Here is a 17,896-nt window from a genome sequence, read left to right as displayed (position 1 = left end):
GGGGAAAAAACCCACATGCTAATACTGAAAGATGAGAAGGAAAAGGCACCACAACACTTGAAAAATAACAATAAAAAAATTGGCAGGATTAGTATTTCAAAGGGAGCAGCACTTGATTAAGCATTTGGAAAGCATGGGAGGAGAAGCATTCCAAGCAAAATGAAAATATATGTGTATGATGGAAACAGGATAAATAGAATATTCTACTTATAATTACCACTGCAAGAATTCAGTCCAAACTGAGAATTCTTAATCAGGTAAAATTGTCATTGCTTTTAAGTCCAAGTAATGCAGTGAATTGTGGTAGGTATGAGATGTTTGTGGATAAAGATGTTGGCAAGGCCTGTAGCTGCAATGAAGAGCAGGTCCACAAACAAAGTTAAATGAAAAGACCTGGAGACTGCACCACCTGAGCAAAGCTTGTGCTGCGAGGTGGCAGAGGACACAAGGCATTTTTATCACACACCGAGTGAGGAACGAGGGATACGGGAAGGCCTTTGAAAGGTGAGAATTCCTACCAGAATGCAGAGCTGTATCTCTGTGCAGGGAAAACTTGAGTTTCTCTTTCCCACGTTAATACAGTTTATTGTTCAGAGATCTGCTTGGATAAATTGATTAAGAATCTGAAATGATTTGCAGTCCGATTCCTTCCTGAGGCTGAGCCGTTGAGGACTGGGCAGTTGAGCATTTATCTCCCTCGAGCAGGTAAATGAAATAGCCCATATCTGCTTCACACTTAATCCGTGTTATTTATTTCCATTGGGGCGCACTTCTCCCCAGGTTGTTTCACACTGAGGTGTTCCATTACTTGCTTTTTGTCTGTTCTTATTCCGTTTTTTGGGGGGAGTGTTCGCTTAGAAGAAAGAATAGGTGGTCAGGGTGGCAGTAGGTGCTGAATGCTTTCAGCAGGAAGGTTTTGGTGCAGTGCTGTTTTGCAAAGCAGCTTTTCAATTAGAATAGTACTTGCATATGTGATTTAGCCCTTAACATAATGAAGGCAAAGAGCAAGTATATATAAAACATTCTTCTTGTAATGGCAGTCCATTTATATGGGTTGAAATAACAGTGTGTAATTATAAACTAAAATGATCACATCTAAAGAAAATTTTTTCGCTGTATCCATGTCTCAGTATGATTTACCTTCCTCTCACTATTTCTTAATATAAAAATTACTGCATGCTGTCTTTGAAATGTTGCAATTGTGTTGGTATTTGAAGTACTTGTAAATACTTGTGCAAATCAGCTTTTCTGATGTTTGTCTGCAGGGTGAGGTGTGTGTTTATGTGCCCAGGGGAAAGGAGACGCATTTGCATCCAAGAGGGCGTAGCAGGTGAACGCGTGCCAAAACAGAGTCTGTAGGAACAGTTGCACTAAAATAGTATGGGGTAAAATGTTTGCAAATGAACATAACTAGCTGCCTAAGAAATGATGGTATCCTCCCTGGAAATGGTGCTGGTCTGAAGGCCTAAATGATAGCTTTTGGTGATGAATCTTTCTAAAGACATTTGTGGTGCCACCATATTGTGCATATGAAGATGCGCAGCCCTTTCGTAGACATAATTACGTTTCATACAGTATTGTTAATCTTTGAGGTGCTGACAAACAGTTATTATTTACTTTTCTGTACTTTGGGGGAATACTGATTTAAGGATGTTTCAGCTTTCATTTAAATCAGTAAAATCATTACTGTTAGCCTTAGTAGGTGCTGAATTAAACTCTAAATTATGTGGGACAGCTAGTCATACATAATATTATACCTGTTTTTCATGTACAAAGTGCCTCTCAGCCAAAGATCTAATAGAACTTTATGCAAGCAAACATTATTGCTGCAGAATATCTCCAGAATATTTCTTCTGATCCAAGATGTCTTATTCATTATGCCAGACTAATAGATACGTTATCTTCCCACTCCTCTCCAGTTCATGGAGGTTGGAGAGAAAAAATTCCTTGTGTTTTTCACTCTGTAGATTGCTTAGCTTTGAATTGTTACTGTGTGATTCCCACTTTCAGGCTTGGGCTTGAAGTGCAAGTCTGCCACAAGGATGTGCCATGTAGCCTGGGAAGAAAACCAGCAGGTCTTTTATCATTATTGCCTTGTCTCTCTGGGTCACAGAGAAGCAATAGCCGCAGTTCAAGACTGTGTTCAAAGGAGAAATGTCAGGACTGAATTGTTTTCTGGTGAAGGAAGGATGGATAAAATATTAAACACAATTTTCTATTTGCCCTCATCTTTGTGTTTTTTGACAAGAATATCACAGTGTATTCTGATGGCTCTATAATTCAATGCCTTCAAAGACTTAAAGGTATACAGGTTTGTGAAAAAACTGATTTAATTGTTCAGTGGTAGGAATCACTGTTATAAAAATCAGTGTAGATTTTGTTAGAAATGTTTTTATGTTACATGAAAGACATTCTGTCCCAAACAAGGAGCGGCATACTTTTCAGTGTTAGTTTAATTTTCATACACCTGCTGCTATAACTATTATAGAATCATAGAATTCTTAGAATTGGAAGGGACCTTTAAAGGTCATCTAGTCCTACTCCCTGCAGTGAACAGGGGCACTCCAGCTCGATCAGGTTGCCCAGGGGCTGATCCAGCCTCGCCTTGGAAGTCTCCAGGGATGGGCATCAACCACATCTCTGGGCATCCTGTTCCTTTGTGCATTAAATTATAATTTAATGCTCAAAAGACATTTTTACTTTCTGAGTAGTAGGGTAGTTTGTCCATGAAAATTTTGGAGGAGGTGTGCCTGTTTTTCTTAGTCCAGTCTCTCGGCAGCCTTTAAGCCTTCTGGGAAATACTGATCACACCTGGGAGTGGGCAGTGGAAGGGGGAGAGAGGCAGAAAGGAGCTGGAGAGTGAGCCCATGAGATCTTCCTGAAAACTATTAGCTTGGGTACAGGAAAGACGAGACATGCTGGTATTGGCAGTGAGGAATAGGCTCCAGTGTAAGCTCCACCAGTCCTGGGGTGGGTTTGACCTGGGGGCCACGTGTCTGCTGGGTGGCTGGTAGGAGTGGTGAGCGCTTGGTGGGAGAAGAGCCGGCTGTGGGGTGCTTCTGAGACCATGTGGTGAAAGGTAAAGGCTCTGGAGGCAGGGGGACATCTGTGGTATCTGTGGTGTGGGGAGGGAGAATGTTCCTGGAGGAGGTAAGAGGTGATGAACGCCGTGTGGAGGAGCTGGTTTTATTCTGGTAAGAAGTACTACGAAAGAAATGCAATGCATCTGGAAGAAATCAGGCTGTATGGATTTCTCTGTTCACAGGACTATTTGTTTTAGTTTCTAGAGTGTATGTTTGTTTGGCAGATGGTTGTATGTTTACCATGTATCTACCAGCTCTTTGGTTGTTACTTCATTTTGAACTAGAGCAGGATAAAAATTACTCTGCTTTTCCAGCAGCATGAGTTTTCTCATGATCATAAAAATAGCAAACAAGCTGAGATGAGTGGCCCAAATCTTGTGTCTCATCTGACGTAAACTCGGAATTGCTTCAAAATGTGCATACTGAACCAGTTACTGCTCCATTTCTTCTTCTTAAGCCATAGTTTAAACCTAGGTGGCTTCCAACAACTGAATTGAGCTTGACATTCCAACATCACTTAAAATTCTGAAAGTTGTATATACACACATCAGCTGAACGTATCTGAAATGTATTAAGGCTCATTAAAGTTGGTGCAGTCTGACTGTGTCAGTGGGTCCTGGGTGACAGGTTTACAGGAACATGGCACCGTGGCCTTTTCTGCCAATTCCTGCCTTTGACTTTCAGTACATTTCTCTTCCTGGCTGTATGTACAGCCCCAGCTGGGAGCTGCAGTGCTGTGGGTCTCGCAGGAAAGCCCCTTCATCACCCACCTCCATGCAGCCTGGAAGGGAACAGATGCTGCGTGATGCAGAGCAATGCAGTCACTCTCTGCTGTCTTCCTTACAGTCCTGTGAGATTTGCAGCTACTGAGTTTAGTGTTGCAGGAAAGAGAGGGTGAAGCAGCAATGGCAAAGAGATGGTGGGAGACAGGAGAGGGCAAGATGGAGTGGAAACAAGTTGCTGTAACTCATTTATGTTGTTCCTTTCAAAATGAGGAGGCAGAAAGGGTTCGTATAATATATATATTGTATAAATTGTTGGGTTTTTTTTGTTGTTGTTCTCTTTTTTCTGATCTGAAACATCTTAAGTTTCCCTTAAGTTATAAATAGAATGTTGCTGGTACAAAAACTGGTACTGATGTATATTTGAGTGGGTGTGATTTGGTAATAGCTTGGGTGTGGCAGGCAGGAAACAAAGGATGTAAACAATTTACAGCCACTTATTTTTTTTATTAGAGCTTTTATCTTTGTAAGTCTTAGGAGTTGCCATAGATACAGCCAAGATAGGGCTTGTTTGTGTTGATGAGAAGCCTGTCGTGCTGATTAAAAAGAAAAAAAAAGTTTGAAAAAGAACAATCTGCATTACTTCAACTCTCCCACTCTTGCCAATGAAATATGCTTGTATTTACATATATTGTTAAAAAGGTGGCATTTGGTAGTGTATGTTTTTAATGTAGCACTCAGTAATAATTTTGAGTTCAGTACCAAGAAATCAGTCTTTAATTTAAATTGGAGATCATATTGACAGGAACAAATTACTGTTCTGTCAATTCACAGATGTGTTTTTCTACTTTCTAATGACATTGTTACATTTTTTTTACCTTGTAAAAGAGGATTATGGGATGATAACAGGCTCACTGATTGGCTCCAAGTGAATATGCACAGCTTAATGTCATGTTGTGGCCTTGCATCAAGTAGATGATCTTACCACCCAAAAATTCAGTACCTCAAGTGATAAATGCATTTAATGTGTCTTACCTCATCTTAATTCCAGCTGCTCAGTCCAACAAATATAAAGTAATTATTGGATTTATATGTACCCCAACAATTAAATAAATAGTTTTAGACGAAGAAAACTTTATATATATATATATATATATATATATATATATATATATATATAGTAGCTTTTCTATTAAGATTTATTGAAGTATGTGCTGGGTGGTTCTGGGCCAGTAAGCTACAGATGGTATTTCTGAAGAGTTCTTGGTGTGAGTTTAGGGTGGCTGGTGGCCGTGCTGTTGTGTGTTTGCTGCTGCTCAGTATCTGCAGTGCATGCGGATCTGACAGAAGTATTGCTGGATAGGGGGAGAGATTCACTGCATAGGAAGAAGAGAAAAAAAGGTAAATATTTTTGAGTCTATTTAATGAAAGTAAGTGTACATGTGGTCGTTCCTTGGAAAGTTGGAATTAGTCACAACAGCACTGGCTAAACAGTGGGATGAGAGGCAGCTTAAGGCGGGGCATTGTTCCAAACCTGTGGAAGATAGAGAGTATGAGTTTAAATGATGCTATTCCATTTAGGAATGCAATGTATTTTAACATAAAGGCTGAATAAATTCAGAGCACTGCTAATAAATGGATTATGCACTGTGGATATGTCTGGCTTCAGCATGGATGAGCAGCCCTTGCAGCTGCAGCACATGCTTTTCCTATGAGCAGTGAGGCTAGGTGGTAAATCAATTAATCTATTAGCAAAAGCTACTTCATACTAGAGACCAGAATCCCTAAGATGAAATGCTTAAAGGTTGTGGGCTTCTCCTTCTCTTGCCTCCAAGCTTAGCAGCATTCGTTTAACTACATTAAGGCTATGTTAAAAAAAATAGGATTTGACCCACTATTGTAATATAACAGATATAAGAGAAATATATTAAGCAGTATTGTTCTGCTAGTGATTCTGACTTTGCCAGCACACACACAGAAAAGCAATAGAGAAAACAGTGTCACCTCTTCCTTGCAATATACCATATATGTTTTCCCTATAACCTTTCAGTACTAAAATGACGCTGAACTGTATTTCTGATGGCTGAAATCAAGATCATAAAGGAATTATTTCCTTGGGAAAGAAAGGTGGGTTAAGAGCAGCAGTAAGCAGGCTTGGTATTTTAAGAGTATTGGAAACTTTTGCCAGAAGTTTTAGAGATTTGAAAAATAATTTATATATTTTTAGAAATTAAAACCTATTTTTCTGTTAGAAAATTCTACTTTGCCAGAAACCAATTGGAGGTATTAAAAGTGGTCTTCAAAGGATGGAAAAAAGGTTGAATGTAGTAGTCAAGTTTCTGTTTTAAATTGAGCAAGACTGCAGAGTCTATACATTATGTTTGTTCAGTTTCTAAATATTCAGACCATGGTGTTCTCAGGCCCAGGTCAGAAATTAAGGTAATTTTTGGATGCTATCTCTGTTCAAAAGACCAGGGTGAGCTATTCAGTGATTCAGGAGCTTTGAACCAGCTTAAAGTTTTATCATCATTTTACGTAACAGTACACTAATGTTTGTCTTCATCATCTTACAGTGTCTTTCTTGTGATTTCTCTACTTGATTTGTCCATCTCAGTAAGATGGTTCAGTGTCTCCCCACATTAAGCCTTTTTCTTCAGGACACCCAGAGGAGGGAATCTGGGTCCACATGGGACCTGCAGCTGCTGAAGTTATGGCAGTAGCGACGTACTCACCCATACACCACTCACCTCGTTCCAGTCTTGGGCACAGGGCGCGCAATACAGATTGTGTACACATTTGATGTACTAAAGAAGGTTTTATCTATCTATCTGCAGTTATTTCTGTTCCAAAAAGGCTCTTGAAATTATACGGGCCTAATACATCTGTGGTTCACGTGACTGTAGCAGGAGAGTTATCAGTATGTTTGTCCTGTGTTGTAAACAAACACATCTAGTTTTATCTCATGTGCTTGTTTCCACTTGTTTCTTTACTCACTCTTTAACTTGGTGAGACTCAGAAGTACAGAAAAAGAAGTCTTACATAATACTTTCAGAACGAGGCTCATAAAACATGTAAGGTATTTAAAATAATCCAGCAGTTGGCAGCTGGAGGAAGCTCCCTACTGCTGCAGGACTTTGAACTCTGCTGTGTTTTCTTTGTAGGGCCTCAGTATGTCCGGTGGAGGTCAGGCTGGCTTGGGGACTCCTTCATCCAGGCAGTATGCACGACAGAAAATAACGCGTGTAAACCTCAGGGACTTCATCTTCTACATGGAACAGGAAAGAGAAACGAGCCGTTCTCTCCTGCTCTATCGAGCTCTGCTTAAATAAAGCCAAGAATTGTACTGATTTCTCCATACAGAAGTTCAACTTGCATTGAAAAGCTGTCATTTTAATGTGCCTTCTATTTTTTTCAGAAGTCAATGTTCTGGTAATTTTGTTTTGTAAAACTGTCAGACACATGCAATAAATTCCCTTTATGTAACAAAGAAAAAAAAATGTGCAAAAGGTTTTAAAACATTAAATTTACAGAGGTAACCAACTTCAAAGGCTTACTGCATTTGGCCACGTTAGATAAGGCTAAAATAGATGGCATTGATTTACGCAAATGGAAGGAATGCTGCAGTGGCTCACGGAGATGTCGTGGCCAGGAGGATGGGGACCTGAACGGGGTGAACCTTCGTGTTCACTGATGGTGCTGGTTTTCCTTTAAGGTTTGCTAGCGCTGTTTCCACTAACCATGGTAATACCTGTTAGATTAGATATAATTGCAATTTTTTGCACAGCTAAAAGAATAACCAATGCACGCTGTCACAAATTTGATATATTTAGGATTTCTGCTTTTACAGCACAGCGCGTTCCTTCAGCCATTTGCTGAACCAAATCCTAAGTGTATGAAATCTGTGCGTTTGGGTCCCAGCTGAGGTCCATTGAGTAGCTTCCCGTTGTTTTCTGAATCTCTTCAACCTTTTGCACATTTGTAGCAGCTGGTTAGTAACATGAATCCTTTTATTTTCTAAAAATATCTTAATTTATTTATTGCAAAGAGTATGGTTTAATGGTGGTTATAAAAGAGAGTATTGTTGGGGAAAGATTTTAGAGTATTCTATATGGATTATTCAAGTCACTGTAAAGGAAGCTTTTGGGATCCGGTTCCCTCTCGGCAGTCACAAGAGCCAGGGTGTACCCTGGGAGCTGCTGCTGCAGGGACTGGTGGTGCTTTGCCGTGGACGATTGGACCTGAGGACTCCAGTCCAGAGAGGCTCATGAACAAGTGCATGACTTTAATCATATGGGTAGTTGTAAGTTCTTATGGTGGGATGAATGCTTTTCAAACGCTTTGCTGAATTGGATTTTCCGGGGCCCACACCAAAGCCAAGCAAAGTTAGTGCGAGTCTTTCTAAATGGGTATTGGATAGGAATGCTCAGCAAGGAGGTGGGCACGAGTTGTACTTCAGACGTGACAGTATTATCGGTAACCATGGAAGGGAGGCATTTGCTTATTTATCTTTTCGACTTTTACTACGTTATGCTTGCCACTTTTTTGAGGCAATATTTTTTTTTTAATGGGAAACCGTAGCGAAAGCACAAATAGAACTATTTGTCCAATAGTTTTAAAAACAAAAGTTTTAATTATTTTTTAAGGTTTATGAAAAGCAGAAGAAAATTTATACTGCTGCTATTTAGCCAAAAGATTATTCATAAGGTATTTAAGGCCAGGAAGTGTAAAATTATGTTTTAAATGTATTGATAATTTGTACATATTGTTTATAAAGGCCTTGTGTTTATTAGAATTACGTTATTTTGATGATTTCTGTACATACTCGTAAATACCCCCAATTTGTGTGAAAACATACTCCCTTATTTGTACTTATTTTGTAAAGAAATAAAACAATTTACTAAAGTAACACATCGAGTGACATAGTATTAATTTATCAAACATGAATTTCACATTGTCTGGTAGTTCTTAAGCACTGTTCAGAAACATTTTGCATTAAAATATTAACAGGATACCCACAAAGAAATATTAAAACCAAATACTTCGATGTTTTGTTGTGCTGATTCTTATCCTTTGTCAAACATCTAATAAAATTGTCAACAAACCTTGATGCTATTAATGCAGTGAATGAATGCACTCAACAGTTGCCTTTTTGAGGGCGATCGGTCCAATAAGCACAACATAACATTCTTCCATTTCTTTTCAGACGTGGGAGCAGAGCGGTGCCACGGGGTTGCACAAAAAGGGCTCGCAAAGACTGTTCCTTAAGCCACAGCTTCGGTGCTCAGCAAAAAGAAGGGTCAGAACAATTCTGTTCCATCACATCAGGTTAAAACCAAGCTACGTTTGCTTTTTGGCCTTTGTAATGAAAACGTTTGCTGGCTGCACACCACAGTTTTATTGGAGATTCTGTGATATTTTAAAACCTGTTTTAGCGACACTAAGCGATGTTCTTAATTAAGTTACGTTGCTGTAGTTTAAGGCCAGAAGTAAAAAATTCAAATGGGTTTTTGCTGATATTGCTGCCTAAGAATACAGGGAAATAAGTAAAAAATATACAAATGAAACTGTAATAAACTTTAAATAAGTGACCTGAAGTTACTAACTAAAAAAACATGTCCTAGCTTAACTTTTTTTTTTTAAAGGCATATTTCTTCTAACAAAGTGATTGTTTCCACATGTCTTCCTTGCCTTAGTGCTATTCTGCAGTCAATGCTGTGATGTCATGGCTCAAACTTTCCGTCTCAGGTTCACATGAACGTGGCTGGCGCAGCCTGGAACTTTTCACGATGCCACCTTTGCAAACTGCTGTAAGTACTGGAGCTGCCTTACTGAGCTAGAAAAACGAACGGTAAACACCAAAGTGAAGAAAAACAAACCAAGCGACCACAAATACTTCCAATGACTGTCTACATACACCTAAAAGCACCCTGCTTCCAGGCGTGTAAGAGAGGTGGCTGCCTGCAACTTCAGTGCAAGTGGGCCGTGCTCAGCACCATGCCGGTACGCGGCGGCCGCTCCTGCTGGCAGACAACCCATGTGCACCTCCGCGGTGGCTTTGCCTGAGTAAGAATGGCAGAACGGGGTGTTTTTAAATGTAAGTGTGACATATTCACCTTTATCTCCTAGCTGAGAGGTAATGAAAGGAGGAGGATGCACAGACACGCATTCAGCCTCTGCTAGCACTAAGTCTCCCCGGTCAGGAACGCAGGACAAAAGCATACATAGGATAAAAACAAGGAGCAGAACGGATTATTTAAGGATATTTTGAACTTCAAGTCAACTCAATGTATGAAAGTAATAAATAAAACCTTTTTTTCCTTCTCTTTTTGTAAGACGTGGCTACATCAAGCTGAATGGAGCAAAAGGCCAGAGGAGACGCAATCAGAACTTCTCACCTTTCAAACAACGTGGGAGATACAGTGAGTGTTCCACCCTACGTGCTTATTTTTGATCATTTACTTTACAGAAATGTTTATGGCATGAAGTACTGTATAAGAAATGTGCATACACAAATACATGACAATTATACGTTAAGTTCTTTACAATATTAAATGTATATTATACAATTCTACAGATATCTTACATACAAAGGTGAATGTTGTGCCATATATTCAAATATGGCAATGCCTAGGAACTTTAGAGTGTCATACAAGTATAAAACCACAAAATAAAATAACTTTACAACTCTTTTGAAGTAGACAGATTTGCTCAGCTGTTTTGCTAAGTTAGCAGGTCAATATGTATAGGCTAAGAATTTCCTAAGAGATTTCTGGTTTGGGCAACCAGGGTAAAAAAAAACCTGCTGAGGTCTGATTTTCCATGGATGGGCATCCCACATTTATCCAAAAAAAAAACCAGACCTCTGCCAAGGTTGCAACTTTGCATATTTAGTACAACTCATCGCTTAAAACATATCAGTCTTAAACTTTATTTTGCCTGATCGTAATCTTTCGGTATTAAAGAGTTGTTAATCATCAAATACTGTTACGTATGGCCATATTTATGCATCTAAGAAGTTTAATTGAAATTTAGCATCTGTAACAGTATTCTATAAATGAAGTGGGAGAAACTAAATAGTGATTAACACGTGAATTAGTTATTGAGGACCCAATTGTGCTAAACAGCAATAAAGAGGATTTAGCAGAATGCTATTTATAACCTTGCACCTGCAAACATGGTGCTGTCTCCTGAGTTAGGAAGCCCTGTAAGTCAGAGAGTCGATACTGATTCATGAAAGGAACAGTAACCTCCTACAGACAGTGGGCTTGTTTGAAGAGAAAATTAAACAGATAAAGGGCAGATACACAATTGGTATTTTAATAATAGTTTAAAATATAGAGGAAAAACAATCTAAACAAACCATGGCCTGCTTTCATCAGACAGTGGAAGGTAGAGGGTTTGAACATCTTTTTGCAAAAATTCCAGACCCATAAAGAGTTGGTTGTCCCCATAAACACGGTTCATAAATGAACAACAAGAGGTGGCAGAGCTTGCTTGGCAGAGCCACAATTCTTTGATGATGCAAAACTTAGTTTCTGAGTCAAAACATGACTGGCTTTGAGAGAGCTACAGCTCCACCGTAGGTATGTGGCCCTTGTTTGACTGAGTTTTACGTTGTGCTTCCAAATCCCTACTTTTGCATGTATTGCCATAATTGGCCTTCTCAATTTTTTGTTGCTTTTTTTTGTTTGGTCTGTTTGCTTGTTTTTCAGTACTGAGCACCAGTTGACTATAAATCGGTCCTTTTCTGATTCTAGATTCTGTCCACAGAAAGATATTTCAGTTGGAAATGTTGTATAAAAATAAGCCATTTGCTAGCATGAATGAGTACAATCACAGAAGTGTAATGTAACGTACGGAGGTGTAAAGCACATCTGATATGAGGAGGTATGGCAGCCAGGGAGGGTTCTCAGTGCAGTTTGTAATGTACCATCTTCCTCTTGGAGGCCGCACTTCTGCGCGTCACGTCTCGGGGTGCCGTTGGGAAGGCTGCTGGAATCGCTTCTCCCGCTGATAGATTCGAGTTGCTCTAATTGCTCTTTCTGCAGAAGTCCGTTCTGGGGTCAGGGTTGTACGAAGCTTTGCCTTTTTCACCACCACAGCTGTTCAGCTCAAAGTACGTTCCCACCGAGCCTGGTATGCTGAGCATGCTCAGTAATTTCATCGTGGAGAGCAGACAACTGGTTTTTCAAATGCATTTCATGGCTGGCTATGTGACAGGTAGTTTCAGAATACCACTAATTGGCAACATAAAGTCAAAATCTGTTTGCTAATACTGTTTTGCAAATCCTTAGTGTTTCACGTAAGGGACTATTAAACACTTCTATGGTTACAAAGGAGTACAGGTAGGGTCTAGTCCAGGGGCTCCTGTTTTATTCTGATCGTTGGAGTAGGTTGCGGTCGTCTGTCTTCGCGACACAGCACGTATTCGCTGAACTGAGAGGAATCCACCCCACCACCGCAGGAAGCTGCCATATTAAATCCCTTCTGAAATAATCTTTCGAGCACCTGCAATGTGGAAAAAAAAAATCAGCTTGATATTTAGCAGTCGTTAGTGATAAAAGCCGTTAGGAGCACTGGATCTAAATGATGGATTTAGTCTTTTCAGTCTTCATAGAACGAATTTTATTCACTGTAATTCTGTAACTTATTCTTAAATGACTACACTGTGATTAAAGTCTCGCTCTCAGCAAACCTCTGCAGAAAACAAAAATTAATCAAACAAATAAGTGCTCTACAGAACAGCTTACTACATTATATAGTAAAATACTGGACTGCAGTGATATTGATGCTATCTCTTACTGCTTAAACAAGTCAACAGCAGGTTTAAGTCATAATAAAAAGTGCCCATTATTCATTAGTAATGTGAACAGTCTTGCAGATAAGGGCTGAAAGCATTTGCAAGCTCTTCTTTGGGAGATGAAAAGGTTTTAGGAATCTGAGTGACACTTGCACCAGGCCTTCATGGAAATTGCAGCTGTGATTTTCCCTTGCTGGAAGGGAGTGCTGCTTCTAGCAAAGCATGGCAAAGACAGGATGTGGAGCCAAGACATGGACAATAAGGAAACATTCTGGCCCAAGAAGGAGGTTAATTTGTATTGCCCAAATATATATTTTCTCTTTCTCCTTCTAAAGAAAAGTTGGTGCAATCGAGATGCGTGAATTTAAGGAACCCGGGGGCAACTTTAATTTCTGAGACTGTCACACAGCACATTACCACAGGAAATACTGATCTTGGCAATATGACGGGGGCTTTGTTTTCACATGGGTGAGCATGTTGATATACAGTTTCCCAGCAGAGCAGGAAGCGCACAGACTCTTTGCAGCATTACGTGAGAGTGGATGCCAGATCCACCTTGGGCAGATCTGCAGTGTAAGATCCACTGGAGGAGATGCCGTGCTCCCTCCCTCCCACTGGCAGCTCACCTGAGCCCAGGGCAGTAGCACAGTGTCTCCAAAAGTGGCATCTCAGCATGACAAAAGACATTTAGGCACCCTTAGTGCATGGGAGATTCCTACCTATTACAGGGGGTTGGAGGGTGGGCAGGGCTCTGCTGTGTTACATACAGCAGAGCTGAACCAGACCTACATGTTAAGATTGGCTGAGTAACAGGAATATTCACACCCACATGTGCAGTCTCCATCCAATACTCCTCCAGCCAAACCTTTACCAGAGGCCATGGCACTGTAAGCACTAAGCCAAATTACCACGTAGGCTACTGACACTAATAATACTCCAGCACATAAATGAAAAATCAGGACTGGGTCTGAAATTTGTACCATTAAGTGAACTGATCCAACATCTATTTTACAGGCAGGAAAAGTGGTTGCATGATTTTCTCTGCAGAAAAATGTCACCAAGGGGAAGCCTTCTGCACTGCTCTGTGTGACAGCCCCACTGTGGTGCCACTTCCACTGCGCCATCACGTGGGCCCACTACACTGCCAAGTGAACCTGATCGTTCCCCAAGCCTGATGAACATGGTAATGACCCTCACGTGACTGCCACCAACAGCTCCAGGGACTCAGTTAAAAACTTCAATGTAGGTAAGGTAGTGTAGGTCACTCAATGTAGGTAAGTGTCTCAGCAATATCCCCTACTTCAGGAGACAACTTGTGCGCTTTCATGAGTTTGCTACAGAGATATTTGATTTCTTCTTAGTGTCACCATGAGTGACACTGTGAAGCACTTCGATACCTACTGCAGTGGTACCTCAGTCTTAATGGTTCAAGGCCCGAGCTAATTGCTTACAGAGGTACTAAAAATAGTGCCATGTTTGCACACCGGACCTCTGCCCTCACCCCTGCACACAAACCCACGTGAGGCCAAGGTGACCATTCCTTCTGACTGAACGCGTGCTTTGCTTGCCATGCAGAATCTGCTCAAAATCGGTTTGCCCTGAGGAGCTCAGCCTGGCCTTAGGACAGAGTGCCTCATGAGTTCAGGAAGTTGTGCCAACCAAATATTTTCCCCGAAAGTTGTAGAAATGAAAGAGCAAAAAAGCATCCCAGTATGCAGAAGAAAGGACCCAGAGAGATTAGGAGGGTAAAAAAAAAAAAAAAAAAAAAGTAGGAAAAGCTTACCCCTCTTATTTTCTGGGCTGTGCACAGCCTTTAGGACAGAAGTGAGGTAACACAGAGTTCCCAGTACACTTCTACTAACACTTGTTCCTGCTCAGAGAAGGCAGGAGTTTGCTAGGGAAGGAGGAATAAAACATCACCAAGCTGTTTCACAGGCTGGCATGTGCTCTGACTTTGTGTGTCCCTGTTCTTAACCCAAGCAAGCAGGCAAGATGAGGACAAGAGGCAGCTCAGCTACAGGAGAGGAGGCTTCTTCCATTTAACTGGGCAGAGAATCAGAGGATTGACAGGTAAAATTTCAGAGACAGATGTGACTTCAAAACCTTGCTAAAAACTTTTAAAAATCAATTTGGTTGTAAGACAAAACAAGCACTGGGGTGCCCTTGGCTTGCCTCAGTCCAAAGCAATGGAAGGCTGCATGTTAACACAGGGCTCTTCTTTCCCGAGCCAGCTGTGTGCAAACACGCAATCCAGGTAGGCATTACACCCTTCGAGCACCGCATGCAGAACAAAGCGATTCATTTTTGCTCCCCTTGTGCTCGAAGGACTGGGCTGCAGGCTATCATCGAGGGTTGGAAAGCGTGCGATCATCAATTTTCTGGGCAAGAAACAAAACTGGTCAAATCCTGTAAACAATGCTGTGAATGTTTAAATACTGTAGAGTTTTAAGGATGACTCGAATGAGGTTGTGCTCAGTTGTATGGAGATGGTCTCCCAAGGGCTGTTTTCCATGTGCCCTAAGCATTTGTTTGTATGCGCCAGTGCATGCATGAGACTAAATGGCATGTTGAACACGAACAGATTTAAATTCCATTTAGTGAACTTGGCCCTGTGTGCATTACTTTTTTGGAGGTAATAGACAGATGGAGGGAAACCAGTAAGTGCCTGTAAATAAAATCTGAGCTACTTTCCTATAAATCTCCCAAAAGAATATGCCAAAAAGTAAATGAGTATCAGCTGTGACTCTCCTACATATAAGGAGACAGGTACACAATATTGAATAGAGGATTTGTGCTAAGATTTAATACACTCTGTCTCCCAGTATTCTGAGCACATCAAGATATGGGCTCTGATTTTGTTGGAAGGCTTTCCAGATAAAAACGTGATATTTTCACTATCTGCATTTTATTTACATTTTGCAGAATACTAAAAGAATGCAGTTTTAATTATGGAGACTCAGTGTTTAACATAGACATACATCAGAGAATTTTCTCCAAGGTTGGCTCATGGTTCTCACCAGCATCTGTTGTGAGGTGTTGAAAAAAACAGTCTCAGTTTTAAGAAAACTATACCAATATGTGATTACAAGTGGGCATTAAATAAGAGCTGCTGTTTTTTTGGTTGCCACTACCTACTCAGTGCTGATGTTCTGTGTTTTATGTGTACAGTTCTTGGCAGAAAGCATTTAATGAAAATCTTTTTAAAAGAGCTGAAGGATTTATAAATATTGCAGTTGTGCTTCCAAATATGTTAAGCAGGTCAGAGGGGGACAAAAGCGATGCATCTCAGTAAACAGCAGGCAGATTTATCACAGCACTCAGATTCTTTGAGCGTGCTTCTGCCCCACCAGCCACTCCACCTTATAACTGGTCTCCCTTAACTCCACGCTGTTTACTCCACCATATTTCCATCTTCTGACTCAATATCATTTTGTCAAACAATACTGGGAAGTGGAAGTGTAGTGCCCACGTATCGACGAGAGTCCCTCAAAGTCAATGGTAATTACCCGCTGATCTCATCAGGTTTTGTCTCAGTAATGCATCATTTTCCAGAAAGTGTTTGAAAACACTCTCTATTAATTATGTAGTAAAATGATGTAATTTAATAAAATTATTTAGACCGTAGACTCTCCGACATAGAAATTTTCTTTCATAATATGAACCTACAAAGTGACTCGACTGATTTTGACTGAATTCAAAACACACTCAAATAGTAATAATTGGCATTTAGCATGCCTCTTAATAGAGTCGTGTGAGCCTCGGCTCCTTGCCGTGCTGTGTGCCCATCAGTGACCATCAGTGACCCTTTACTGTTTCAGTTACTCCACTTTCTTGAATGCCCCTGACCATAATGCACGAACAGAGTGTGGCTGAAACACAAACATGCTTCTCTACCCACTCACCTTAGCTGACGTGCAGCTGCTCCCCTCTCCAGCTCAGTGGTGAATTCATCGCTATTCCCACTGCTAGAAAATGGATCTGCCTCTGACCCACCTCCAGCCTTCTATTTTTGGGGTAGCCCACTCCAGCCCTTGCTGAATGTGAAATTGCTAAGGACTGTGCAAAATTAACTGCAGGCAATGGACTATTAAGTTCAACTAAATAAAACACTTGGAAGTCTTAAACTAAAAATCACATAAATCACTGCTTTTTAGAATGGTTTCAGATGAAAGCTTCTGTTACCGTACTGTTCTTACCAGTCAGTGAATGGTGTCCAATGGAAGGTGTCAGTGGAGAGAGTCTCAACTTACTGCATGCTGACAGTACTGGTAAGAAAGCGCTCTAACTTCTTCCAACTCCTTTGCTACTGTGCCTCCCTCCTGAGCCTGTCTGGCCAGCCTGTCTCACAGGCCAGCTCTGTTGTGGATATTTGCCCATAGGGAAGTTTATCAAGACCACTAAGGCATTTCCCACAGCCCAGCTAGCACCTCTGGTGATGGTGACTTTGGAAATGTGCTCCTTTAGGTTGATGTCAATTTCCATAATGATAATCTTTCTAGCTTAGTTTAAAGGCATACATGCAAAAACCAAGAGCTCTGTGTTTTCCCGTGTTAATTAAAGAGTATGTTAACAGCGTCATCAACACTGTTCCTTCTCCTCAGCCCAAGGACAGCTACACCAGAGCTCTGGCCGCAGTGGTGGTGTTGCCTTGTGAAATGGCATTTCTTGCCCAGAAGGCAGCTGCCTAAACACAAGCCACGTATTTATTTCTGCTACCACCCACCTATCTGTCCAGTTATCTTCTTTTGTTTCATATGTTTAATTTTAAACCTAATGTCAAAACTCTGAGTATAAAATGAAATACATTTTATTTAAAATACTCTGGGCAATTTTTATAGAACATCCTTTTGGAAAAAAAAAAAAGTGCAGAGATCAATTTTTTTAAGTCCATCCCGCAGGCACCATCATTTAATTATGAGTGAGACATAAATTATGCATTTACACATTGTTGCATTTTCTATAAAATGGTGTGGAGGTTTTTTTTATAGTTTTTGGAACTCTCTCTTTCTTCCTGAGGGCACTTTGGAGGGGAAAAAAAAACCGCTGCAGGCTATACATTGATGAAAAAATTAGCATTTATCAGTATAACACCATTATGAGACCAGCATGGCACTAACATACACAAAATCTAAATCTATTTTTCTGCTTAGACTTAGGAAAACCTGAAAGACTGTGATCTCACCAGGCAGAAAATGTCTCCTTGCAGTATAAGCACTAAAGGTAATTGGGCAGAAGCAAATAATTTGCATATAATTGAAGAAGAAATAATACAAAAAAAAAAAAAAAAAGCA

General features: G+C 40.5%; 2 protein-coding genes across 8 annotated transcripts in view; one reads left to right on the top strand and one right to left on the bottom strand.

Moving 5' to 3' along the window:
- The window catches only part of LOC415780 (transcription initiation factor TFIID subunit 4-like), a 131,621-nt gene extending 122,910 nt beyond the window's left edge, over positions 1-8,711 (top strand). For both annotated transcript variants that reach the window (XM_046899656.1, XM_046899655.1), the window contains exon 15: positions 6,967-8,711. In XM_046899656.1, coding sequence (XP_046755612.1) covers positions 6,967-7,134 — 168 coding nt within the window. In that variant the 3' untranslated portion in view covers positions 7,135-8,711. The remainder of the gene's footprint in view (positions 1-6,966) is intronic.
- Positions 8,413-17,896, bottom strand: part of KCTD15 (potassium channel tetramerization domain containing 15) — a 52,511-nt gene continuing 43,027 nt past the window's right edge. For all 6 annotated transcript variants that reach the window (XM_040645932.2, XM_015292468.4, XM_015292467.4 and 3 more), the window contains one exon: positions 8,413-12,313. In XM_040645932.2, coding sequence (XP_040501866.1) covers positions 12,158-12,313 — 156 coding nt within the window. In that variant the 3' untranslated portion in view covers positions 8,413-12,157. The remainder of the gene's footprint in view (positions 12,314-17,896) is intronic.

Source organism: Gallus gallus, chromosome 11 (assembly GCF_016699485.2).
Source record: "Gallus gallus isolate bGalGal1 chromosome 11, bGalGal1.mat.broiler.GRCg7b, whole genome shotgun sequence".
NCBI lineage: Eukaryota > Metazoa > Chordata > Aves > Galliformes > Phasianidae > Gallus > Gallus gallus.
Note: the sequence above shows the minus strand (reverse complement) of the source record. Positions and strands in the feature narration are given on the sequence as shown.